This window comes from Amblyomma mixtum, chromosome 6, assembly GCF_055824585.1.
Source record: "Amblyomma mixtum isolate Tamu chromosome 6, ASM5582458v1, whole genome shotgun sequence".
In the NCBI taxonomy this organism is placed as follows: Eukaryota; Metazoa; Arthropoda; class Arachnida; order Ixodida; family Ixodidae; genus Amblyomma; species Amblyomma mixtum.
In genome coordinates, this window is record NC_143017.1 from 121775212 (window position 1) to 121802930 (window position 27719).

Below are 27719 nucleotides of genomic sequence, written 5' to 3' on the forward strand. Positions count from 1 at the left end.
CGAATGTTACAGGAGTCCTACTGCGAGGCTTAGGAGCAAAGCCACTCGGCTCTTAACTTTTGACAAAGACTGTACCTGTCCCTGGAGGAAATGTGTGAACTCTCTAGGTCAGCCATAAAATGTGACAAGTGATGTGACATTCTCAGAAGAGCTCACTCCACTCACGTGTGCCTTACGCGCACGGACCGATCACCCAGGCCAGCTCTTCAGCAATGCCTTGAGGTAGTAGGGGCGGGCATTTTCGGTGACGAGAAATTACAACCGGCGCTGACGGTAACGCTGTCGACCCCGGAAAATACCCCTTCGGTCGCTATGGTGAAAATGACAGGAGTGGTTGGAAAAAAATTAGCGTCAACTCCTACTTAAACATTCCGGCTGGAGTAATGGTTTTAAATTTCGGAAACACTTTTGATAAGGATCAAGTAGCATTTGATAAAACACTCAATACTGAACACGGTAACCATCGCCTTCGCGGCCCTAACCATTTCTCATGTTGGGGTGAAGATATGATTTGATATTGGTGTTTGATTAGATGAAAATCTTTATTACTAAACGGAAACACTTTGCTTGTGGGTTACCTAGCGAAGACAGAACGCAGAAAACTACGTGCAGAGCAAACTGAGTATCTTTGTGGGCACTTTGAGAAAAGGGAATTAAGAAACTTTAAGAGCTGGTGAAAGAGACTTAAAGTTCCATAATACAACATTTTGGGCGAGTTGGTTACCTACATTCATTATTACAGCGCAAAGACGGCACGGTGCCGTCTTTGCGCTGTAATAATGAATGAAAGAGACTGATGCAAAAAATGGCATAGCACACACTGCGGATGAATGTACGGTGTAAATCAGCTCTGAAGACGGCCGTTGGAATAAAAAAAGAAAGGACGTCCGCAGTACTGAAAAGTCTGCTTGGTGGATGAACAAGTTTGAGACGGTGGAGGTCAGTTAAAAATATCGCGCGAGGCAGACATCTAGTTCAACCCAAAATATGTAGCGTGCTGATCAAAGGCCCCGTTCTTTACTTCTTTATTCTTGTCCCTCGGGAAATCTCTTCCGAGGCGTGAAAATCGTGGAAAAACGCTAGTCGAAACATTTCGTTCAGTCCTCACCCACTGATGGTTTCATATAGCTTTTAGCTGGAAAATGCTTTCTTCTCATCCGTGCACACAAACTTGAACGACAAGCACACACCAGAAAAAATGCTTGAAACGTGGACTTTATACCCGCTCGCAGAGCTCATCTTCTTACTTTGTTTCAAAGCTTGCTTTCTGCCGATTGGACAGCATACACACCATAATAACCCATCCCTATACTGCATCCCTGGGGCCTTTAAGGTAATAAAATGAAATGAAATGAAATAAGCAGCCATCCTTCAATAAAGTACACTCCATTTTATGCGCGAGTTCAATCACTTATTTACAAGGAACACACTGCCCCCCCCCCCTCCAAAAAAAAAAGAAAAGAAAGGGCCAGTGGACAGTACACCTTCTCTCTAACAGGGAGAAGCCAGCACGCATGCTCTTGTGGCGTGCCGAGCAGCTGGTTTTGCCAAAGCTCTGGTCCGAACCTCTCGAGGGTGAGGGTAAACCTTGCCCACTATTCTACAGTGTTTAGGAGTACAAAGGGGTGCTAAAAGACCCTACTACGTGGGCCAGGAGCAGATTTCAGGGCTCCTGCATTTCTCAGAAAGCTATGAATACAAGACTGTTCAGCGCACCAGCTAGAAGGTACAGCCACTTGTCACCTTTCTGTATATGCGTGTTTGGACGTTGTGGAGCTTCAAAATAATGAATCGCTCCTAAGTCGTCCAAATTTACGCCCCTTTCTACCAACGACCCCTCTAAAAAGGTTTATGTTCTATTTTTTTTTATTGTGTACTGTTACTTTTTTCTATTATATTCTAAGTTGAGACCGGTACTTAGACCCTTCAACCCAAGAAAAAAAAAACTCGTTAATATTGCTTTCCATATGATCACTCAAAAAAAAAAAGATAGAGACAAATACTCTTATCTAGCAAGCAAGAAATAACATGTGATAAAATTTTATCGGTGGGATTTCATTGTTCGACCTGTGCAGCACATTTCGAGGCTATCTGATTTATTTTATTTTTTGTTTATTTTTTCTCACTATGCACTGAACAAAAGAGCCAAGCGATTAGCAGTCCAAACGCGGCTTGAGGAGTCCTTCTTGCCCTTTAGCAGACACTGACAGCAGCGAGGAACCACACAAGAGAACAACAAACTAAAAAGCAACTTGCTCCGTCATGTATGAGACGAAATATGAACGCAACAAAAATGAAGCATATCGGGAGATTTACAGGTAAGCATTCAACCTAAAAAAAAAAAAAGAGGGAGATTTCCGCTCTGCCTTAAGGTTATGACGTGATAGCTTTGATGGGTTAATTCCAGCATGTGCGGAATTAGTCAATCTATAATTTACATTCACAGATCCCCGGAAGTCCTCATACCACTCCTGGCGCAGTCACTGGTTCAGCGGTTAAGCGATGAGCCACGGCCCTGCGATGACAGGTGCCACCACCGGCGTTCTTCCCGAGCAACCTCTTGCCACCAATCATTAATGTAACTGCCACCTGCCACGGTAGGCGGTCTTCTCACTATATAGTGGGCAGGTTGGTTGCGATGACGCCACTAGGTCATGTGGCTTAGCTGGCACACCTGCCACGTGCAGTCCCCGTCAAAAGTATACAACCCAAGGTGTTTGCTTCTAAGCTCTTTAACGGGGCTCCCTAGCAACTCTAGCAGTCCAAAGCTTGGCAGGATTGAGGACGCGATGTCATTCCTCATTCAAGAGGTTACGGTCGCTGAGGGTGCATAACGAGGCATGCAGCAGGCTTCGCAAGCAAACCCCTTGGGCCGTATACTTTTGACAGGGGGTGTACGTCCATTTAGGTTGGTTCTATGGCACTGGCAGTGGGGTGCACTTTTCGCGCATTTTGTAATGTCTACAGCTAGAAATGCGAACTTCGTTTTTAGCAATGGCGGCTGTTCACTGGGTGCCAGTGTCGCAGGAAGCGCACGGTAGAGTGCTATTCCTGCACTGTCATAATTACCTGGCTCTAAAAAAGCTACAGCCGGGTGCAGTGATTCAGCTGCTCAACAGTCAAACGATACACCCTGCAAGAATGGTTCGTGACAGCCGCGCTCCCGTCATTTTCAAGTCGTAGCGCCTTGACGCACGTGACCTAAAGTGCTGGTTATTTACAAGCCATTTTCACAAGCCAATAAAGTAATTTCTCTCCTCATTTTTCGGTGCCAGCTGCAGCTTTTACTTTGTTGACAACTGACTGTACGACTTATGAAAGTAACATGAGATCGCGAACCGCTCCGGACATTTATAGCGCAATATAACGGCTTTGCGCAATAATTTGCGTATGCACTCAAGGCTTACGCGTAGTCTTACACGGGTAGCCGATAGCGCGCTTTCAGCGATAAAGCGAATTGTATGAAGGGAGAATAAGCGAAAGTACGACGCTATGAATATACTTTTATTTTTTTTTTGGGAGGGGGACACGAACTGAATTAAAGAATGCGTAACTCTGCCACTTCTGCACGCCAAGGATGCCGACGCTTTCAGTATTAGAGGTCAGCAGGCAAGGCCACACTTTCAGTGAGCGGACCGAGACAAACGAACAGAATGGTTAAAACATTCGCACACGCGTTTCATTCGTCCAGTGAGAGCTCGCTCGCCTATCGCTGCAGGAGACGATGCGTGAGGCGAATCACGCATCGAACAGCAGCAGCAGCTAACTACACTCGCCGCTGGAATGGGTTGGATGTCGGGAAAGACATGCGCCCCTGGGTTTACTTTCATGAAGCTGGTGATTGCACGTTAGGCAAAGTAAAAATAGCCGAAAACTGAACGACCGAACGGCTCCTAACTCAGCGGCGCTACGGCTATTCGTTGTGAGGGGCGGCGCCTCTCAACGAAAGGATGTACTTCCTTTATCCTCTTTCTCCTGGATGGAGGGGACTTTCTCCCCCTTCCCTTTTCCAGCGCAATGAAAGCATAGAGGGGGCACTGACTCTGTATAGCTTTCTGTAGCCTGACTGCTGGAACTGATGCGATCGATTGATCCCTTACCGAAAGCTATCCTAAGCTAAGGTTTTACTGGAGTCGCAGCGCTGGTGTGACCAAGTTAACAGTTATTTCAATATGCAGTTTGAAGCCAAGATTCAGTAACCTTATCATCATTAATTTTTCAAGTTTTTTGCATCACATTTTTGTGAATTAGTGTTAGGCTGAGATTAACCAATTTCTCAGTACAAGAATATTAATGTTCAGTTGGCCTTTAGGCTCCCAGTGTGCGAGTCTTTGAAATAATAGAAAAGGCTTACAGGTAAGTGGTAAGAAGTTGTCTCACGCTCCCAGTGTGCGAGTCTTTGAAATAATAGAAAAGGCTTACAGGTAAGTGGTAAGAAGTTGTCTCACAGAACAAAGTCCTCATCAAAATGAGCTGTTTCTTGGGCAGTTAAAACTCTGCCTCGGGCATTGTCTCCTTAGCGCACTCTGGAGTTGAAATAATGCCTGAGTCTTTTATTCAGAAAATGAACTCATTTCAGTGAGGTAATATACTTCCAACGTCAAGACCAAACGTAGGATGTTCACACCAACAGGCTTCGTGTCTGGCATTCATCGTAAAAAAAAAAAAAAAAAATTCTACCTTGGCATATATTTTTTTTTTTGCTGCACACTTTGCACATGTGAACAATTACTTATTATCTTATCTCAGGACTAACTACGGCAAACAGACCACTAGTTTTGCACAACCTCGGTTTGGAATACGTTTCCAGATTACGTTAAAAAACCCAGTTCACTGTGCCTACTTAAAAATATTTGTCGTTCTATTTTTCTTTCACGCATTTAAATTCAGATAATGTATTGACACGCCTTTTTTTACTTACCAGAGTAAACTCCTTGCTTTTTCTTTGTTTCTTCCATGCTGCGACTACTGTTTCTTTACGTATATGTTTTCTGTCAGTACTTCCAACGAGTCCCTCCAGTGGTCTTTGGCTCTGTGACCCCTTTATGACTTCAGAACATGCATTGTAATATCGTTCATGCAATGCAATGCAATACAAAAAAAAAACTTTCAAAGCTTTCAAACTTTATTTCAGGCAAATGAGCTAAGTGAGTACTTCAATCGTACGATGAGGCATCGTTGCAGCAGGCGGAATAAAGTATGAAATGCTTCGGGAAGCTTACGACTCTCTACGCGGCGGCCACGGAATAGTCGGGGTCCGAATGCAGAAGATTATAAACTAAGTAGTATAACACTATAGCCAAACGGGCGAGTTGGTGGTACATGTACGAGACTGCCAATCTTGTTTTCCTTCATTGCCTTACTGTGATATCCTCTACAGACACCCGTCCCGATTAACACGTGAGATTATGGAAGCATATCACATGAGGAAAAAAAACAAGGTTATGCGTCAGTAAGCCATCTATTTCATTATATGACAGTGAGGTTGCATACCTTGATGCCACGTAGCAACATGGGTTGTGTTTACTAGCTGATAAGTTGGCCACTTTTTCTATAAAATGTACTACTTTCCTTGAATAAAATTTCAGTTGTGAGTCAGCGCTTGTCCTGTGTGTTCTTCTACTTTGTCTGCGTCGTTTGCGCTGTTGGCATTCAATAAGTAGTATAAACTAAGTAGGAAAGGAAGCGGTGCGATACCATCAAGAACTGTAGTTGCCGGTCGTCTCAAGTACCAACTCGTTCATTCGGGGGTGTCTTCTGCGTGCCAACACAGAGAGGAAAAGAGTGTCATTGAAAGGACACTTTGCGGGACGAAAGACAACTGATGTCACTCGCTCTCAGTGCGCGTTCGCAGCGGTATCGAAGAAACGGCGTCCTCTTTACTTGCGATGTAATGCGCTGCTTCTCATTTCGCTACATTACTGTCAGCGACAGAGTAGAATGTTTGAGATGAACGCGGAGAACATGGCAAAAAATACGCCATACACGAGTGGGGCTTCCGAAAACAACGATAAGGCGTTTCCAGGAATACGGGCATTCTTATAGTATGTGGTTCGAGTTCAGCTGCTTCTAGAACATTGTATGCTAAGCCACGGCACCCACATTCTTGTATTCGCTGCGTTTGTTTCACCTATTTTCTCGTTTGCGAAGATGCGTGCCTTTTCCTCGTGAAATAAGAGGAATAGAAAGTGCTTAGCTGGAGGAGGCAGGGTTTAACGTCACAGTGGCGCAGCTATTTTCAGTAATGTGCTAAATGCGATCATTGTCCCACATTTGGGATGTAGCACTGAATAAAGCAGGCGGAAAAGAAGTCTTGTTGCGACATCAGGCCTTGCGTACCTCACTTTTAAGCGGGAGCTGATAAATTCTTGATATACTCCATGACGTTCTCCTGGCAATGAAGCGTAGGCTGCAGAGCGGAACACCCCTTCTCTTTCCACATAGCTAATACACTCTCCGGGTGCAGTTGTTAGTTTCCTCTTAAAACAGGACATATTTGTAGCACCCGCTATTTAAGGCCTATCTTTACCATAAACGTGCTATTTCAAAGTTAGATGGTCACGCAAAAAAAGAAAACAGCTTCTGTAGTTATGAGTTGTGGAGGCACGTACGAATTTAAGAAGCTTCTATAGATGGCACCAGCTGCTCAAAAAAAAAATGGCAGGGCTTTAGCTCTGTTTCAACCTGGAGGATTCCGAAAGCAATGAGGACAGATAGAGAGAGGCGAAGGAGAGCGGGAAGCAGCGGCGGCGTCCCCGGCACGCTAGCTATGCGCCGCTACTGCGCATGCGCAACTGGCGAGCGGTGCGGCGGCACCTCTGAGTCACCCGCGCAGCGACGGCGGCGGCGCGCCAGCTGTGCGCCGTGTGACGTCACTGCTCCTCGCGCATGCGCAGTATGGCCTTTCGTCAGCTCCGCGAAATGGCTCGGCGACTCGCGTAGTGTTGCTTTCGCAACGAAAAATCCGCGCAGTTTGCGAGGCGGCCGTCCTGCAGCCGAAAGGGTCGAACTATTTGGAGAGGGACAATGTTAGAGAAGCTCCGCCCCTGTACCTTTTCTTTCATTGCCAAGAGAACCTGTTGCCGAGAATAGCAACATGCAATGAAGGAAGCTTCATTAAAGCAATAGCGACCACTGTCATTTACGGCTCTAATATATACTCGAATGATTTGAAAGAGAAATATTTTGAATTACGCATCCTCGAAACCCATGAACTGTTTTATTTTATTCTGCTGACAAAGTGTTTCGTATTGGAATGAAGGAAATCCTCTGCGAAAAAAGATATTACATTCAGAAAAAAAATGCTTTGTTGAACCAAGGGCTTCCCAGCAATAAGAGTAAGATGATTAGTGACGCAAGAAACTTGTGCACGAATTTGTTGCCTTGTGTACAGTTTGACTGGTTATATATGCTTTTTTGTGCTGTGATATTGAATGAAGCTGCTAGATATGTTTAGACAAGATATGTATGTACAGCCTGTGTAAAAAGTTTAGAGCCCAAGGGGTTTGTTTCTAAGCACTATATTGGCGCTCCTGTAGCACTAATGGAAGTCCTACGCATCGGAAGGAGCAGGACGAAAAATCTTCTTACCTTCAGGAGATTTGGGACGCTGAGGACGCATTACGAACAAAACAATGTGGCCCAGAAGCAGACCCCCTGGGCTCTAAACTTTTGACAAAGGCTGTACATAACTTTTTTCACATTTGCAAGCGATTCTACACGATCCGCCCACAAACACAATGTGCTTAGGAAGATGAGAATTTTTGATTGTGCATGTAGAATTCGTGAACAAACTTTACTTTCAATTGAAAACAGGAGAGTGGATACCAATTGCTTTAATTTTTTTTAAAGCGTGGGGGACGAGTGGAGATGGCGACGTCATTGGTCATATTGATACAGCTTAGAAGTGGACGAAGAAGAAGTGCTCCGCCATCTCGCTTGTGACGAGGAAGAAGAAGTGTTTCGCCTGCTTGCTGGTGACCGCTCGGCAGACTGGAACAGTTCTTGTGTATCTAACGGTGTGCCGTGCAATATTCGTGACAAATCGTGAGGGCACGGGTCGTCCGTCGCGAAACCACGCAGGCCCACGCGGCGGTATGGGCACGCCCTGTAGAGGTGACCCGCCTCGCCACAGTGATAGCAGAGGGGCCGACGATCCGGGGCACGCCACACTTCACTCTTTCGCGGTCGCTGATAGGCTGGCGGAGCGTCACCACGAGGGGAGCTCGACGAGAGCACTGCTGAAGTCGCGGCAGTGACGTCGTACCCAGGGGCCTGGCGCAGGACGGACGCATACGTGGGCCTTGCATCAGGCTGGCGAGGAACCTCGGAAATCTGGTGCTGTTGTGCTGCCAGGCGCACGTCGTCCCGGATGACTTCGCTCAGTGGCGTGAAAGATGGCGTCTCGGACGGCGTACGGAAGGCCTGCAGTTCCTCTCTGACGACAGATCGGACCAGCTCGCGTAGAAAGGCCGCGTCGATTCCGGGAAGCATGGAGATGGGATCAGGCCCGAAGGTGTTGACGTCGCGATTGTACTGGCGGGCTCGCTGTTCCAGCGTCTTCTCCATAGTTGCCGCCTCGGTGAGGAACTCTGCCACAGTGCTTGGTGGGCTGCGCACGAGTCCTGCGAAGAGCTCTTGCTTGACACCCCGCATGAGGTGGCGAAGCTTCTTGTCTTCTGTCATGTTGAGATCCGCGCGCTTAAAAAGGCGAGTCATGTCCTCGCAGTACATGCGTACACTCTCGTTGTGGCGCTGGTTGCGCGAGTGTAACGCAGCTTCTGCTCGCTCTCGACGGTCTGCATTCGGAAAAGTGGCTTTAAGATTGCGGCAGAAAGATTCCCAGGACGTAAACGAAGCTTCATGGTTTTCGAACCATGTCCGAGCCGACTCTTCAAGTGCAAAATAGACATTGTGGAGCTTACGGTTGTCACTCCAGCCGTTGTAACGGGCAACCCGTTCGAAGATCTCGAGCCAATCCTCGGCGTCCTCGAACACGTCGCCATGAAACGACGGGGGTGTTCGTGGCTGATGACAGAGGATGTGCGCCGGGAGCGTGGTCTCAGTTGCCATGGCAGCTGGTGCCTCCGAAGGCCGGGGTTGCGTCGCCCTGGTTGCAGCCGGAAGGAGTCCAAATTCAGGGGACGCTCCACGGAGGCGGCGGCCGCGGCGCTGGTGAACTGGGGTGAGATCCGTATTGGTCGGTAGCCTACGCGGGTCTGGAAGCGTACCCCGCACCTCCACCAGATTTGTCACGAATATTACACGGCACACCGTTAGATACACAAGAACTGTTCCAGTCTGCCGAGCGGTCACCAGCAAGCAGGCGAAACACTTCTTCTTCCTCGTCACAAGCGAGATGGCGGAGCACTTCTTCTTCGCCCACTTCTAAGCTGTATCAATATCACGAAGCTAATTTATATCAAAGAAAACTTCTAGACTGGTGTAGCAGCCTTTTAATACGTGATCTGCAAAATTCACTTTTTCTCTGGACCATATTGCCACGGAACTTCTTAATGGTGTGGTGGAAGTGTTGTTTTGTACGGAGAAGCGGTTCATGGGTGTCCAAAGAATACCTTTCCCTGTCACGGGTGCTGTTCAAGATTGATCGAATTTCTCAGTCACGCTGATGACCTGGACAAAGGCCAAGCGGTGCAATTAACAAAACAGAACAATTAGAAAATAGAACCCTGAGAAAGAAGCAAGTCGACTCGCAGGTTCACGCATGCGCAGGAGACTAATGACTGCCGAGCTGCAATCAGAAGCCAATCTATATTCAATAATAACTGAAACATAAATTCATGCAACGGGCTAAGTAGCTTCGAATTTTGATGCGCGAGCGATATATGCTATAGTTAACTCCGTTTAAATAGCACCGCGCAGCTTAAACGGCGTAACATTTGACAGCGTCAGTCTAATCACAGCCAGAGTCATCGCGCTTGGACCTCGTACTCTTCTACCTCATGCGTAGCACCGCGCTGCTTAAAAGGCGCAACAATATCTTGTCACACAGATGAGCCACTCCCTGGCCAAGGCTGCCCAGTATGTCCCGTGCACAAGTGGTACGGGTTATGGAGACTGGCTATTTTATTGCTTCCGCTAAAGTTGCGCAAAAACAATTACTGCCCATTCTGCAGTGCGTTCAAGGGCAAAGATAAGGCACGGCGCGCTTCACGACATGCATCATTTGTCAACGCTCTGGCAGTGGAATAATTCTGCCGACTCGGAGCTGATTAATCATGTGTCTGGCCAGCATAATTATGGCCAAAGGCTTCCTAACACTACGCAGACCTGCGGCTCACCATAGCGATCGTAGCCCTGGTCTTGTGTCAGATGTCTTCAGCTCTGGTTGAACGGGTAATAGCCCCCAGCGCGCTGAACAAATTCCCTCGGATTGACCTACGACGTTATCTCAGAAAACGTCTCTTATTATTGGGCATTTCCCAGGTGTTGACCACTAGATAAAGAGTTAAAAAAAAAACCAGTTTACTTAAAGTAAATGCGACGTAGGTTCCCGGCACAGTATGCATGGAACCTTCTCATAGGTTAATTACAACGGTTTTACAAAGAAGTTAGCGCTGGTGCGACGCGGTTTCTGCCATTGCACTTGGATGCTGCTACCGGGAAACCGGTTTGACTCCTTTACACGAGGCTGCAGCAGGCGCTCTGCATTCCGTTCTAATTAGCTGCAGCTGGCGTGCAAGGGTTTCGTGGTTTTCACGTGGCAGGAGGCAGCTTGCAGGCGGCGGCTTCTTCCGCAGACAGGGAGGCTTTTTCGCTGGCGAGGCATCTAGAGCTAGTGCAATAAACAACAAAAACAAAAAAAAAAACATTTTAACTGTTGTTCGATTCACAGATCATTCAGGGTAATTTTGTGATAAAAAAATTCAGGGGGCACTTTGTTGACCTAAAGTGCGGTGAGGCGAAAGCCTTAAGCGTAGTGTTGCTGCTTGTGTCACTGTTGTGTGGTTAAGATGTTAACCTTCGCCTCTAAGAGTGGAACGCGACAGCGTCTTGCAACGCTGCCAGGGAGTCCTCAGAACGCCATCGCCCGTTCGGTTTTGCGCCTTGCTGGTCAGTAAATTGGTTTTTGAGGAAAGGGAATGCATCTGTCTCGCATACCTCTGTGGACACCTGAACCTCGCCGTTACGGGAAGAGAGGAAGATGGGAGTGAACGAAGACACCGTATTCACCAGACGCGCCTTTGTTCATTCCAAACCATTAAGCTGGCATGGCGGAGCCTGCATTTAAAAAAAAAAAAAAAAAGCTGGCATGGCGGAGTGGTAGCGTGCTCGTCTCGCACTCCGGAGACCGGGGTTCGATTCCCGAGCTCGACCAGTTTCCTATTCGGTGTTATTTATTTATCTGACCTAACTAGAAAGGTTAATTAGGCTAATTAGGTAATTAAGCAATTAACTGAACTCCTTCCCACGTACTTGGAGCATCACTATACAATCCCTGTAATTGGTTGCATGGTCACTAGCCAAAGTACAATTGGCCCCGTTTGAAATTCGTGCGTTGGGACGTCACGACCATTTCGACCAATTGAAAAGCGTGACATTTCTATTGACAACTTCTGCTTACAACGATGAGGCATTAAAGGATTCCGCTTTAATATTTTTGTAAACTCTGGTTATTTAAAGCATTTTTGCTTGCCATAGCTTCAGTATTGGTATACAGGGTGTGTCACCTGAGATTTACACCTTTGTTAAACGTAGGCTTTTTTAGTTACAAGAGCGGCGTTTTTCGGCAGAGCGTTGTCAGTGGCGTAGTACATCACAACACAGCTAAGACGTACTAACTTGCAGGCTGGTTAACTGGAATTCAATAGTTAAATTTTTAACTATTACTGTTAGGCTCTTTAATTATTGTGAGGCACGTAGCTCGCCGTAAGTAATATCCATGTAAGTTTTCAGAATTTCGAAACTGTGGCTACCCTCGGCGCTGGGGCCCAACAAATTGCAGCTACATCGCGCCAAAATACAACCGCTTTCGAGAAGCTTGCAGGCTAAGCAACATCTTCAGTGCACGTAACTCGTCGAAATAGCAAAATAGTGTTGGGTTAGAGCGCTGAGGATAACCGCGTTTTTGAAATTAAAAAAAAAACTGATATGGATATTAATTGCAGTGGGCTACCAGCCTCTCAATAATTAAGTAGCCTAAAAGTAATAATTATAAAGTTGACTATTAAATATTAGTTAACAAGCCTAATAGCTACCGCGTCTTAGCTGTATGTGACGCACTACACCACTGAGCAACGCTATACCGAAAAAAGCGCTATTCTAACTCAAAAAGCATACCTTTAAAATTTTTTTAATGCCTTAGGTGAAACTCACTGTAAAAGCGCGCTATAGTGCGAGGCTTCGGACAATTTCGATCACTTAATGATTTTCAACGTGCAGCGATATTTCGCAAAAACTTACTGAAAGTGCACGCCGCACATTAAAGACCGAATCTGGCTCTGAGGAGCCCTAATTGATAGGGACCTATGAAGGAGATGAGTAGAAAGCGGTGATCGTCTCTATACAGGATATTTGCTGGATAACCTCATGTACAGAGGGCAAAACGCATGTCTAGAACACGCTCTGAGCGTGTTTCGGGCGTAACACGCGATAACTAGCGATGAGATTTGGTTAAAAATGGTGTGGATGTGAACATGGGCTGTTAGACTCATAGAATTTCATCGTCATTTTTTGCCTTCTTGGTTGCAGCGGCTTTGGGAGCTCCGGAACGCAGAGTTTGTTTGTTCTAGGCATGTGTTTTGCCCTCTGTACTACTCGCGATACCACTGCACTTTTCTCCTGAGAGGCACAACCTATTTCAACAGTAAAGAGCCCAAGAAGTTAGCTTCTAAGCCATGCAGGGGGGGGGGGGGGGGGAGGAGGGGGAGGGGAGGGGGGGGGGGGGGGGCAGGCGCACCTAACGTCCATGCTGGTTCCAACTTTTGCAGGTGTAACGACTAAAGTTCCTTCTGCCTTATAAAGATCTTGAACGATGGTGATGTACAACCGGCCACAGAGCATGGCCGAAAAGGGAACCCCTAGGGCCCTTTGTTTTTGACAATGGCTGCACGTACCGCGTAGGCTTCGATCGCATGCATTAACTATGAAGAAACTGTGAAAGTGTTAAACTTACGCGTAACGCTGCTACGATTGTCTGGGCCGTTTCGGGGCGATTACGCTCTTTGCTCGTTTATTCTGGTTATTAGGATTTGGTGGTTATAACAAAAGTCCTAATGGTAGCATATGGTTCACATCTAACTTTCGGCTCAACCGAATTTGAGCAATTACTGGGAAATAAATCTCCGCGAGGGTTAATGCATGCGAGAGGAATTATTCCTGGACGCCTGAAGCCTCGGATGCGTGACGTAATTTGTCTTCATCGGTTCAATAAGCCTGTATTGGACGAAATAGCAACGGTTTTCTCCAAGCGTGCACTCTCTATGATGATGCATGCCTGCAGAGGATGGAAATGCGCACTCGAGCGATTGATAATTACGGGTCCGTAAACACGTTAAGAAATAAAATGGAAGCTATGTAAATTTGTAAAAACAGCAATTTGAACAAATGCTTAGAGGATGTGCTGGGCGAGGCCGTGTGAGGGGTTTGAGCGCAGTTATGACTGTACTGCACACACCACGTGGGCCGGACCGGACTGGCCCAGGTGTTACACATAACATTGCTGGCATCTCAGTGAAAGACGGTGTTGAACCAGAAATAAATAATGCGCTGGAAGTTACGCTGGTATAGCGGGGCTGAAAACTAGACCTGAATAAACAGGAAAACAAAGAAGAGATGCCAACTGCAAATATAATACCTCCCGAATTGAAAGACTAGCCTCCAGAACAGTATCGGTCGTTTTGGCAGTTCGTTGAAAATAATTAAAGCAAGTAATGTTCCGCTCTCGGTACTCGATATACAAAGCAAACACCGCAGTAAGGACGTGCGGAATTTATACTATACTGCCACACTACTTTATTGCACGAATAGAATGACGCCTTGGTAGATTTTACCACTTATTTTCTTTGTTTTCGACCTCTAAACAAACTCAAGAAAGAATTTTAACGCTGTTCCTCATCTTTCGTACAGCTGTATGCGCTTTCGTTCACGGGGCTAAAAGAAAGAATGTCCGAGCAAACAGTAGCAGCACTTCGAATATGCAAGACTTAAAAGACCACAGGTAACGCATGTCTGCCATCGGTTCTGCAAAGGACTGAAATAATCAACTCTGCGCTAACCTTTCATCTTAAACAGAAAAAAAATAGAACGTAGGCCAGCCGCAGCCCTACGGCTTGAGCTCGCCAATAACAGAGACACTTCGGTTCGACATTGGCTAATAGTCGATGAGGAACGTCGCAGAAAGGTCAAAACAGGGGTTCTATTGGCTGCACTTGGAAACGTAGAAGAGAGTTCTTGCGAAACAAACGAACAGGGAGTCGAAGAAATGGTAGACGGAAGAACAGCAAAAATAAATAAGTGAGAAAGAACAGAAACAATCAGCGCCGACTTTCCTTGGCGTTAATTTTCCTTACCCTGCGCTTCGTTGCATAGGCCTATTGCGTCGTCAACGCATTAGTGCTGTTGTCCCAGCTCTTGGTTCCTTATCTCAACGGGCCACCAACTGAGCCATTGGTTAGGCGTTTTTTACTTCCTTACTTTTTTCTTGAAATCCTCCTGCCATCATCTGGGAGCATCAACCAGGCCACAAACGACCGTGGCGATAAGCCTCCGAAATAGCCTGCCCTTTCGACACGAGGCGGGAAGCGTTAGGAAAGTGAAAATAAGGGATTTCGAAAGGAGCCGTCTGAATAACAGGATGCGCCCTTCAATTAGATTTACGCACGGCAGTTAGAGAAGATTGGTTCGTGCAGGAAGAATCTGCACGAGCTAAAACGTAAACGCAAAAAATCACTGCGACGAATATAACACAGTTTGCTGAGCAGTTTGACAGTTTAGGCAAGTTCCCGTCCTCTTCTCTCACCCTCTCACAGGAATAAAAGCACAGAATGCGACTGACATAGGCGCCGTCCCTCAGCATGGCTAGTATAATAAGGTATTCTTCCTCGGATTCTATTCCATGCTTATCGCACGCTGGTGCGCTGACTCGGCTGCACTAGCACTGATGGAAGCGCCGGGTTGCTCCAGGCAGTGATGAAAGGCGTGAAAAATGATTAAAAGATAAAGGATATGATGTGCATGGCTCGAGGGCAGTGATTATGCCCGCAGTGATGAGAGGATGCCATAATTTTGTTTTTGTGGTTTGTCGACATCTCAGCCGGGTTTGGGAGCCAAACTTTACTTTCGCTTCTTGCCTATCCTGTGAAATATCGCCGCTATCTACCGGCAGAAAGTAGCGAAGCGTCAAAATAGAAGTTAGGAAAGCAGGTTTTGTCACGTTACGTTGCTGCATTTCCGAGTGCAGAACTCTTGAACAAGATATTACTTCAAATTTCATATTCAAAATCCTGTGAAATTTGTACCATGAATGCAAGTGGCCGTTTTCATCGAATTATTCAGCAACGAGGTGACAATGAAACAGGAAGAAAAAAAATTATTTTCAATAGTGAGCTTGTATAATACTGATCACATCGCGCTAAAAGGCACAGAAAGACGAAAACACCGACAGACGAAGCGCGCCTGTACGCGCTTCGTCTGTATGCGTTTTCGTCTTTCTGTGCCTTTTAGCGCAATGTGATCAGTATGAAGCACCAACTAGCCCCCACTCTTGCATTGTTAAGAGCTTGTATAAGAACCATTACGTAAGAACCATCAAGAAAGAGCCGTTATGAAAACGCAAGTGAGTAACCGCCTTCTACATGTCCGATATGGAGAGCAGGGAACACCAATCAAAAAAAAAACAGTCATTAGGCGCCTAAGTCTAAAAGAGTTTGTATATCTCCTCCTCACAAATTGCGCCCCACGAAGCGATGCGTGGGCTGCAAATAAAAAGAAATGCCAGGTAGAAACAACGTCCGGCGCTGCTGGGAATGCCAGTGCTTATTTCACACGTTGGCTTCAAGACCCTAAAAGGCCCGGAGTACGTAACAGAACGGACTGGAATGGGTAGGGCTATAGCACCCAGACGCTGAGGATAGACAAAAAAAAAAGGCAGAACTAAAGGAGCTGAGCCACGACTGTGTTGCCTCACTCCTGTTTCTTTCTGAATTCCTTTCGTCAGTTCATGTTTCTCTTACGTCAGCATGTCCGGTATGCCCATAAAACAAAAAAAAAGAACCTAAACCACCACTGATAGCCTTTTTTGTGCAATACATAAGGCACGCGCCCATTCCCATGCGTTTGACTGAAAAAAAAAAGAATTTGAAAAAAAAAAGGAAAACCATAACTACGAATCAACCGCCGCGGGTTGCGTATGTTTGCCTTAGCGGACCGTTTATGCCTTTGCACGTTCCAGCGTTCGCAGCACCAGCAATGTAAGTGGCTTAGCGTACTTTGAATACGCGGTTTATGACGGACGAGCCCTTTAGCCTGCAACGCAATAAAGGCGGGGAAACGCCTAGGGAAGAATAAACTGCAGAGCTAAAAAATTCCATTGCAGGGCACCTTTAACGTAACCAGCATGCTTCAATAGCCTATTTGCGTGTTCTTAGAACGGTTGCGACAGCTCTGTTAGGGGTTGCAGCACAGGTGAATAAAAAAATATATAGCCTTAAACCCAGTTGCACCATTTATTAGGGTGGCTAAACGCAGCGAGTGCTTTTCTTGACTAGTTTGAGCGACAGAATATATTTATAATTTTAAGAAAAACATGGTAGATTATTGTTCTACGAATAAAATAGAAACGCGATAGTATACGTCACAAAAATTAGACCACTTTGTAAATAATGTTTGAGGAAAAAGAACCTGAGGAAAAGAGACAGGCAGAAACTTTCACACGCACAATACCTCTCGATACTGCAGAGCGATGCAACTCTAAATGAAGTTTTACTGTATAACTGGACGCAAGTAAAGACCCAGACGAAGAGCTGTTACCGTTTTGTAGGCATTTTGTTTACCTACAGCTGCGCCTCATCTGGGAGCGGGACGCAGTATAGCGTCAACCTTTACAGACTTGTCCTTAACCTGCTCGACATGCAGTAAAGTCGAGTACGATAACTGAATTCGCGCTGGCCAGCCAATACACTTCGAAGGAATACACTTCGAAGCAGCCTGAAGTCAGCTTTCACCGTTTGGCGGGCATATTTCATCACTCGTGTATTTTGTTCTAGACCTTAGTGTTTTAGGTCGTGAACTGGCAGCAAGTATTGAGCCGTTCTCGAAACAGGCGTGTTCGTAGTCCCCAGGGGAGGATGATGTAAATGCCATTGAACTGTGGCCGTCATCGCCAGTGCTTCGTTGCTTGCCCAAAACACGCGCGCATCTCTCGACGCATCCCTCCCCGGCATATTGCTCTGTACGCGACAGTGCGGAGGTGATCCATCATGTGGCTCGTTGTCGCGATAACTTTCGTCAGCGCGCTCAGCAAAAATGTGCCTGTACTCAGCGTTCGCAACGAGGACGTTGTACTCTACTGCTATTGCATCACATCGTGTTGTTAGAGCCGTGGTGCTGCGCACCAAAATTGAGCGATTAACGATGAAATGAACCGCGACTGCTTTTGGGAGTTTCGTTCACTTTAATGCACATATTTTAGCGCGGTCAACAGCCTCGCGTAATGAAATAATGCAAAACTCGTTTCATACTGCACTTTTATTTCTACTTATTTTCTTTGGATGCACCAGTATTTTTCACTCATAATGATATTTGCCTGGCGAACAATGACCAAGTAATACCGGGTTTGGTCAGCCGTTTGGTAAGCCATTTGGTAAGCCCTTTTTTTGTAGTCTTCTTGCTATTTTCTCATTATGAACACCTTATTTTCCTTTCGGAGCGCAAGACATGTTCTGTTAGCAATTTAAACTCGATTTTTCGAGAAATATCGCCCAATCGTGCCACATACCTTTGGAGGCGTGAAAGAAAGATGCACTTTAATGTATGCAAAATAAAAGAATAATTCTCAATAGGCTGTTGATCAAACAAGCGGTTAGACTGAACGCATCAGTCTTATTACATTAACGCAACAATGCTTGCCGGCTTCTCTTTAAAGCTGGAAACTCGTATTTCGCTTGAACGCACGTTTTGCTATTTGGCCCACAAAGTCTCTCTTATTCTTGCTTTTCACACACGAGAAAGCGCATAGGTAGCTGGTGCAGACTCATAATGAATCAATTCTACTGTCTATCGTTTTTAGCAAAACCTACCCCCTGTGTTTTACTTTTCGCTCTACACAAAGTTTTTGAACGTTTGGGCGATCACAACGATGCCACTCTAAGGTGAGGTATTCAAAACACTATTCGCGAGGTGTGGGTAAAATTTCTGCGAGGCCACAAAATACTCACAATGCACTCTCGCATGCTACCTACCTGAAAAGATAACAACATGTACTCATGTCTCCATACTAACGGAGAGACCGCCAGTTACCAGGCTGAAGCCATTGTTACGGCGGATTGCAAGTACTACACTCCAGTGTGTGCAGGCTTTCTGCTGAGGGTATGTACGAAGTGGTCGCCTTTTTGGTGCAGTGGGTGCTCACGAAATTTTAGTTGTGCTACCATATGAACTTATTTCGGCACGCAGGGTGGTCTAGAACTTAAGAACAAAATGAAAATTTTTGAATCTATAGAGTGTTGCTAAATTTTGTAATATATCTTCACCTCGCTTGTGAAAAGAGAAAGCAAAGTAGTCTTTTAAAGCGAAAGCTTTACTCCTTCCGTACAAAGCTCAAGGTTATGTGGCGATGAAATTTGACCTTCAAACCAGGAGGAGCGGAGGCTTGGCTGTGACGTCATGCCACGGCACTCGCCACGCCACGCCACAGCTGCGCGCGTTGAGCCAATGGCGCTCGCTCGCCTCGCAACTATCGCATCACGTGACTCGCTGCGCCTCGCCACAGCTGCGTATGTGGAACCGACGGCACTCTCGCAACTGCTGGAAATTGCGTGACGCTCCGTTCGCTGTATAAAAGCGTATGGCGTGTGATTACCTTCACACAACGCCTTGGATGAGCAAAACGTGCCGGAACTAGTGCTTTGACGATGTATCGTCACCGTCCAAGACACACGATTGATATGCAATGAAGCTTAGTCAAAGGTAACTCATGTCTAACCATGCTTAAAACAACTTTCACTCCGTCTTACTACGTTCAGCCGGGTTGAACCAGAGCTAATTTTTAATGAACATAACGACCGCAGAGTTATATGCGCGGCACGAAGCGGAGCTAGTGTTTCATTCCAGACACTAAAAATTCGAGTGTGATAATAATGCCACTTATTTTACCAAGTTTTTATCAACTTGCGAAGCAAAACAAGCCACGCGGCCCGGTCCAGAGCTCTGTGTATTTTCTAGAAATGTTGTAAATGGACACTATCACAAAGAAGAAAATAACTGTTTCAGGGAGACGCCTTTGATAGAAAGCAGAGACAAGCGTTAAATATCAAAAAGCGAAAAGAAAACAAAAAAAGGTAAGGTCAAACGACCATGTTATTTGACCAAGAAACTATGTGACTGCGCATTGAGAAAGACGAGGTAACCAAGTGCGTGCTTTCTATCGAAGGAACGTGGTGAAATTGAGTGGCAGCTTCGTGCGATCATTCGTTTCTATTTCATTCCATGCACATTTTTTACAGATACGTGAAAACTCGCATGTGTATTTTTTTCATCGTGTAGTCGAATGTGTTATTTTCAATCTCAACTGACACGCAAATCAACCGAAATATTTGACAGCGGGCTTTTCAAAAGTTTACCAAAAATGCCGCTGGCGGAGGGGACCCTAATCTGTTCGGCACTTTTATAAGTGAATCTTTCTTTCTCTTTCTTTAACTTTTTTGGCCGAAGGGTGGTGTCAAATCCATCGCTCGATTTGCACGCCAGTGTAGCTTTTTTGCCCTCATAAAGACGCAAATAGAGGGGGTCCTCCAAGCAATAGACGCGCAATCGTCCCTCGGCTCGACCGATCCATCATCCACGGTTGGGCTCTCGCGCCTCCTTCGCTCCTTGCACTGGCTCTTCCTCTCGGAGGCAGATCACTTCTTCTACACAAGCCATCCGACGCTCTCTATTACCACAGATTTCCTCAAAGTTCAGCTTTGAAGAAAAAAAAAACAGAAAAGAAAAAATATAGCAAAAGCCTTGTCGTTCAACTCATAGTGCTTTAGACCCCATGAACCAAGAACACTTCGATATCATCTCACTAAAGACGGCGACCGTAAATATCAGCCTTAACTGAACCTGGTATCGATTATAAAGTCTCTATAAAAAAATAAGGTGGTTAATTTCAACTATACGCTTCATACACGAGAGGTGGCGAAGCAGAAGGTCCCAGTTTCGAGGTGGGGATATTCATCAGGTGCCTACTTTTGGTTGCTTTACTCTTACTGAGGAAGATACCGGTTTATGAATAATGTTAATCAAGAAGAAAAAGAAAGAGCTTTGAAAACAAAGCCACGTCGCAAAATTAGTGGAGATGAGTTCAACTCAGCTACCGAAGGTATGATAATTATGGTTGTACTAATGAGGGTTCATTCACTTGAATAAATTGCATTTAATCCAGCCTGTAGATTTGTCAGACAGTGCATGTCTGGGTAGATCAGTGAAATGACATCTCAAATCTTATAACGAACGACATAACATAACAAAAATACAAGCACCATCGCGAAGAGGAAAACGTTACGGCCAGAACAAGAACAGGAACACATTATCTGCCGGAGAAGAAATACAAGCTGTGCCTACCAACCCTTCTACAGAGCGGTATCTGCGCCATCAAAGTGAAAATCATATGCAGTAATTAAAGCCAGACCATCTATTACTTAATACTTGGTCTGGCTTTAATTAATCTTTTCATTTCAACTGTCTTGGTAATTCATTCGACGCTGACAGTGCGTACCAATAGATCCATATAAGGACTCACCAACAGATTCATAATTTTCATTGAGGAAAGCGTCGGAAGGTGCCAAAATTCTGTAATTGGAACAAAATACAAATTCAGGGAAGTGTATCAGCAAGGAAAAGTTACGTAATACCTCGGATAAAAGTCAAACATCCTCATCTGTTGATCTAGTGCTCCTTAGTGCTCCAGTAGTGCAACTCTTTAGTGCCTTCCCCACGTTTAGGCTTTGAGTATTTGTCACCTGTGCCTAATGTGTGGCAGCATAGTGGCACAATATATGATTGAATCTGTTTAATTGCTCTTATTGACGTCATGCAAGTGCAACATCAGGACGAAATAGGTATATGCAATAGCTAGCAAATCCATGTCAAGGGCTTCGCTTGAAATTTAAGAACATAGGACCTCCAAAGTTTGTTAAAATCAGTGTTCCGTACCTCCTGGTCGTCTAGATGGCATCGACGCAATCGAAATCCGCCATGATACTCCTATTTCCTGCGTGCTCTGACGGTTTGGCATCGCAAAATACCCTTTTAGAAAGCCGTGATCGCGTATTTATCTTGATTTAAGCAGATATATTTGTCCTTGACGATTCTATCTGCTCAATTTCGCATAGACTCAATTGGCAAGTTTTCATTGGATTTTATTCTTTCTTCAGGGTACTAAATGAACATATGCTTTACCCAACATAGATATATAAGCATACACCTAAAATATTTTGTTTCCACAAAAACCCTCAGCTAAGACTTGTCTCGCTGCCTTGCAGCGTTGCAGAGCCACCTTTCAGGAAAGCAAGGCGTACACATGGCCGCAACACTCAGGAGAACCTGGCGTCAATTAACTTTTCGCCCACTTGGCCCGCAGTTGGAGATTCCCTGTGAGCTGCGGAGCTCTTGGCCAACCTCTTGGTTCTCGCGTACCGCCCCGAGACGTCCCTGGAGTAACCGGTGTGCGCAAGTTCTTGCCTCCCCAATTACGTCGCGCCAGAGGGCGTAATGCTCGGTTTTGGCCGCCTGGTTGGCCTAGTCCTCTCGCTAATTGGATTAGCGCGATTGTGTGCACTCTTGACGGAGCAGCCACAGCACGAGATGGACGGTTTGGTGTTGCCTAAAAGCACGCGGGGTGCTTTTGTTTTTATTCTAAGTGTTAGTGCTCATACCAGGAGATCAGCGCCGGTCATTCATTCTTTGAAGGCACAAATTTCGAAAAACGACTTGGACTGCTCAATCCAAGGATGAAGAAACTGGGTTTCCGTAAAGACGTTACTGGTATTTTTTAGCATCCATATGTGGACGACACTTCGCTTGCCTACTTACAAGAGTGTCATCTAATGTTTTATGATTTTCTGGAGGTTTAACGTTCCAAAGTGACTCAGGCTGTGAGAGACGCCGTAGGCTGTTCATACTTACGAAACTGCAGATAACGAAGAGGCACATGGTGGCTGCGGTGACGAAAGTAGCAATTTTAAAAATGATTTACCCAGAAACAATGCCCCACATAGTTGTGCCGGTAGAAAAATAACAAACATCTTTGATTTCTTCGCTAAGGAATAATGGATTTTATGCGTTTATGGGGGTTTCACGTCCCAAAGCAACTCAGGCTATGAGGGACGTCGTAGTGAAGAGGTCCGGAAATATCGACCACCTGGTGTTATTTAATGTGCACTGACACTGACACTGCAGAGTATACGGGCCCCTAGAATTTCGCCTCCATCAAAATTCGACCACCGCGGCTCGGTTCGAACCCGTGTTTTTTGGTTCAGCAGCCGAGCACCATAACCACTGAGTCACCGTGGAGGGTAATGTCATCTAATCATGAGAGCTTTCTCTGGAATCCCTTATTCGATTAATACTGAATAAGCACTCAAGATGTTAGTAATGGTACCACCTCAGAGAAACTTACGCTATTCTGGAACATATATTTACCGCCCCAACTCAGATGAAGTGCTGCTTTGAAAAGCAAAACCAATGCAATTATTAGACGGGTGTGTTGCACAGCTTTAAATTGGATATCATTGCTCCCATTTTCATTTCGGCGCCCCTTAACGGTGTTGAAAAAGTGCAGCTTAAACTGCATTTAAATTGAGCATTTAAAATAAGATAATTTAAATGATTTAAATTGAATTAAACTGCATTTTGGTAGTTTGATAACGTTATCCCGCTTCCTTGCTGTCTGATAGTTTTTTCGACATTTGCTACTCCCGCCCGTCTAACCGAATTACACTCGTCGTAAAGATGGTTTCTGATTGTAGCAGGCTGAAATTAAAGTGTGCATGAACCGTTATATAATTGAAGTTTGCGCCAATCTATTAACCTACCTAAGAATGTCGTGTGGACAGTGTAGTAGACAAGCGGACTTACTGGTTTATTTTTAGAATAAATAGCCATTGACAATTTATCCATAAATTAGGTTTGCTTTTTTTTCTTGAACAGCACTGAGTTATTTTGATTACTATGTACTCCCTAGACGAACATAACAATGGCGTTCACACAGACGAGGAGTTCGATGCTGATATAAAAAGCAGCTACACATCGGGGGGGGGGGGGGGGGGGGGGGGGGCTCGGCGGCTTTGGCTCGGTTGCTGATCACAAGGTGCCGGTATCAAATCTCTGCCACGACGGCCGCATATTGTTAGAGGCTGGATGTGGGCTGTACCATGCCAGCGCGCGCTAAAGAGCTCCAGGTGGTCTAAATTATTCCGGAGTCTTCCACTGTGGCGTTTATAATAGCTCATGTGTCGCTTACCGTTATTAAATTCCACATATTAATACCGATAAGAAAATCCCATAACCATGTGGGCCGGCCTTCAACAGCTTGCTCCTGTGACAAAAAAAAAACAAGAATATAAATTTATAGCGTCCTTAACCTTATTGACGAAGAAAAGCACATGTAAAAACTTGGCCTTTTATCATTTTTCATAAGACAATGTGATATATAAAAATATTTGCTTGATAAAAGGGAAAGAAAAGTAACTGCTAATGAAGACGTATTATTTTCTTCAATAAAGAGAGTACTGTCCTCAATGAGAAACACCCCACAAAGTTCGCACGACACTAATGCAACAAAACTAAGTACATGTCTGTCATCCATATTATAGATGATTATCAATGTAGTTCAGTCTTTCTTTGCAAAAAATTTAACAACCTAAGTTGCTAGCAGAACTAATGATAATGCTGTAGCTTGTGACTCCTATAAGCTGCCAACTTTTGCTATAGAGTGATACAAGCAAGACATACTGCGAACTTTTACCCTAGATTTTCCAAGTGCTGCAGGTGTATCCGTGTCCGCGTTCTTAAAATGCGAGAGTCAACGCTTTCTGCATTCTTTCACAGAGGCGCTCCTTGCCAGCATCTCACGAAACCTTTATTTGCTTTCCCCTCGTGCTACGGTGTGTCCCGCTCAAGAGTCCAAAGTAGGCGCTGGAGAAAATCACGGATGAGCGCAGTCATAAGGTAAAAAGAGGCCCAGCCAAACAATGCATGAAAAGCTGAAATCTGTCACAAGAACCGAGCGTCGGATAAGCGGCAGGCGTAAACAGCGCAAGGAAAGACAATACTGACAAGCGAAGTGGCTCCCTTCTTGTCCGGCCTGTTCTCTTAAATCTGCAATTCGGTATGTTTCCACGGAGCACGATGCGTGAGAGGAAACATGATGCAGATGTATTTGAGGCGACAGAAAACCGACTGATTGAAGACGACGCGCAAAAGGGTTTCTTGCTTCTGTCTGTCATGTAAGAACAATGCGCGGGAATGTTTTTGTCTCGGTGGAAAAGAGGTTCCACGTAGGATGAATGAGATACAGAAATCGTCCGTGTTGTTGTTCCATCGGTCGAGTGTTTTGAGCACATGTAAGTTGCGTTTCTATTTGGAGGTAATTATGTACTATTTAAGCTAATTCATGCAGCACCTGTCTTTTGTTAGAGACTGCCCTGATTGACAGATTGTGACTGTGTTTTTCGTTTCTTCTCTCTTCCCTTTTTAATCCCCTCATTCCCTTCCCCAGTGCAGGGTAGCCAACCGGAAACCTTTCCGGTTAACATCCCTGCCTTTCCCTCTCTCTGTATCCCTCTCTCTCGTTTATTTATCTTGAAATTATTCAACTTCAAATTTCCCCCTCACTGCCTTCGGTTTCCACGGGTGCTGGATTTTGGAGAAACATATTGTAATGAGGCTTGCATTTGTCTTCCCTTGTGTGCTCAATATCTTCACGACAGTCTCGTTTCTGGCAGTACTGATGCCATCTTAACGTCAAAATGAAGGCATATTGATTCACAGACGAAAACAAGTCTTCTGTTCGAAACATTGGCTATCAGACAAAGGCTCCTTCTCGACCCTTGGCCATTTTCTTTTTTGTAGGATTCATAAGTATCATACGAGTCGGAGGGCTCGCGGACAGCTGTTTGCTCTCCCCGCTCATTCAGGTTCTACGCGGCTTTTCCGGTGTGACAGGAACGGCCGTCATTATGGTGAGAAGTGGCGCTGCTGAACACTCTCAAGTTTTGTCCACACGCAACGCAAATGCACTCCATGTTAAAAGACAACAGCCGCCGGCATAGCAAAGTTGTTAAAAGACCGTACGCGACATTCGGACGTCGTGGGCTCGGATCCCACCAGTAGCAAGTCGTTTCCTTTTATTCTGTTTTTGGCGAAATATTTTAAGGTAAAACGAGTTTACACTACTAATTTCCCACTATAATCCAAATAAATATTAAAAAAAGATGTTTTCCTATGCTTTCTTTGATTTCAATGAACACTAAGTTCTTTGATTTTTATATGTTAACAAGCACCTCATTTCCCTGCACTAATTCTGAAAGTAACGTTGAGCTAGAGTGGGGTGCAAGGTCCTATTTCCATCTGCGGTCAGGTGAAGAACCACGTTTCTGACGACAAACTCTCGGAAGCTCTCGTTTTCAGAGTGTCTTATTTTCCTTTTAGAACACGCGCAGTCCCTGAAGGAAAATAATAATAAAAAAAACCTTTGAAGGATGAGCAGAGGTTTCTCAGCCGGTCACTAAATCCGTACACACACACATGCCCGCTACTAGCGCTGTTCAAACGAAAAAATAGCAGTAAGAGACAGACTTCGGGAAACCAAAAGATGAAGACCTGTTTGCTCGCCAAACGCAAGACCTCGGTCGGGGTCTTCACGCAGCTTTTTGTGAGCCCCCACCGTCATCGGAGGACATCAAAGTCGTTTATAGGAGCCGCACAGTCCTCATCTCACCAGAGCCCTCGCCTTCCCCTTCTGGACGCTGGTTCTCAATTCTTTTTCTATTTTTATCGTGACGCTCCGGGGTTCATTCGCTGTGGTGTAATCTCGACCACACACCTCCCCCGTTTCGTCTTGGTTGCCCGCACCGTTGCCTCGGATGAAGTGAGTTGTTTGTGGACTGAGAGCTGAGCTGAACTTGGCAAGAACGGGATTAAAGGATTCCACAGGCAGAGCATACATGCCGTCGTGCTATCATCCGAGAGACTTGCATGTCTAAACGAAGATGAAAAAAGGCAGGCACGGTTGGCGGCTGCTTTTAAGGTGCAGGCTACTGGTACGTTAGGGTTACGCTTCCAGCGGAAGGAAACTCTTCGGTTCTGTCGCGGTAACCTGTCGCAGCGTATAATAATTATACTCTGCTGGTTACCACTAGTTTTTGTATCATTATGAAATGTGCAGATGAGAACTAGAGGTACTCGCCGTGGTGGCTTAGTAGTTAGGGCGCTTGGCTACTGAGCCGGAGCTCCCGGGTTCGAACCAGGCCACGGCGACCGCGTTTCAATGGAGGTGAAACGCAAAAGGCACCCGAGTGCTGTGCGATGTCACTGCACGTTAAATATCACCAGGTGGTCGAAATTATGATGATGATGATGATGATGATGTACTCAGGCTTAATGGCACATACCCACGGCGGGGGATTGGCCAGGGTGCATAGCGGATTCCGGAGCCGTCCACTACAGCACCTCTTTCTCTCCTTTTTCTTTCATTCCCTCCTTTATCCCGTCCCTTACGGCGTGGTTCTGCTGTTCACCGAGATGTGAGACAGGTACTGCACCATTTATTTTCCTTAAAAATAAACCATTTTCAACAAAAGGTCTATTAAGTTAAGCGTATTAGCATCGGCAGAGTTTATGATGCCTTACCAGAGTGCATTAGAGGAACACTGGAAGGTGTACCCACAGTACGACTTAAGAATTTTAGGTATCAGTGGAGCATCTGTTGTTGGTTAAACTGCTGTGGGTCATGCACACTGGAACAATAAGATAGATCGCTGAACAAGGGTGGTCCACGCGGTGAGCAAGCTGTGCGCATTTCGCGCCCCTTTAGGCAGATGGAGCCACTGAAACAGGCTTTTTTTGACACCGTGGTTTTCAGAGCGTGCGCTTCACATGATCTGAACAGCGTCAATAAAACAGGTGAATTTGGTTCCTCCGCCCACTAAAACGAAACGACAGGCATGACTTCAAACTTTCAGGCACTTAATAAGCTTGTGTGTTGAGGAATTATGCATGCGTTGTGAGCGTTATTCTGCACTGGTCCTTATTGACAGGAGCATGTAAGCTTACGGTGAATACTGGCCCCTGCACCATCGTGTCTCTAAATATGTCTTGTGAAATGTCTGTGGATGATGCATCTCTGCCTAGCTTGAGCGATTGAGCCAAACATCGAGCCCAGATTTGGGGAATATGATCACGGGAATCAGCATTGAAGCTTGTCCTAATTTGGCGGTATGTTTTATCAGCAAGCAAGAAATCATCTGATAGCGTAAAAAAAATCTTAACGTAGTGTG

General features: G+C 45.5%; 1 protein-coding gene across 1 annotated transcript; it reads right to left on the reverse strand.

Annotated features, from left to right (window-relative positions):
* Positions 1 to 5699: 5699 nt before the first annotated feature.
* Positions 5700 to 26389, reverse strand: LOC149340227 (uncharacterized). Its single transcript, XM_089551071.1, has 4 exons — positions 26267 to 26389; positions 8925 to 9387; positions 8642 to 8798; positions 5700 to 5757 (listed from the first exon to the last, which is right to left on the reverse strand). Exons 1-4 carry the CDS (start codon positions 26387 to 26389, stop codon positions 5700 to 5702), a joined length of 801 nt encoding a protein of 266 aa, XP_089407197.1.
* Positions 26390 to 27719: the final 1330 nt, after the last annotated feature.

Bases quoted from the DNA above. Each gene is read 5' to 3' on its own strand.
- LOC149340227 (XM_089551071.1), bottom strand. From the start codon at position 26,389: ATGTATGCTCTGCCTGTGGAATCCTTTAATCCCGTTCTTGCCAAGTTC. The intron at 9,388-26,266 runs GTGTGTGGTCGA...GATACAGCTTAG, and splicing joins ACCAAGACGAAACGGGGGAG to AAGTGGGCGAAGAAGAAGTG. The intron at 5,758-8,641 runs GCAAGAGCTCTT...GTTGGCACGCAG, and splicing joins CACCTCATGCGGGGTGTCAA to AAGACACCCCCGAATGAACG.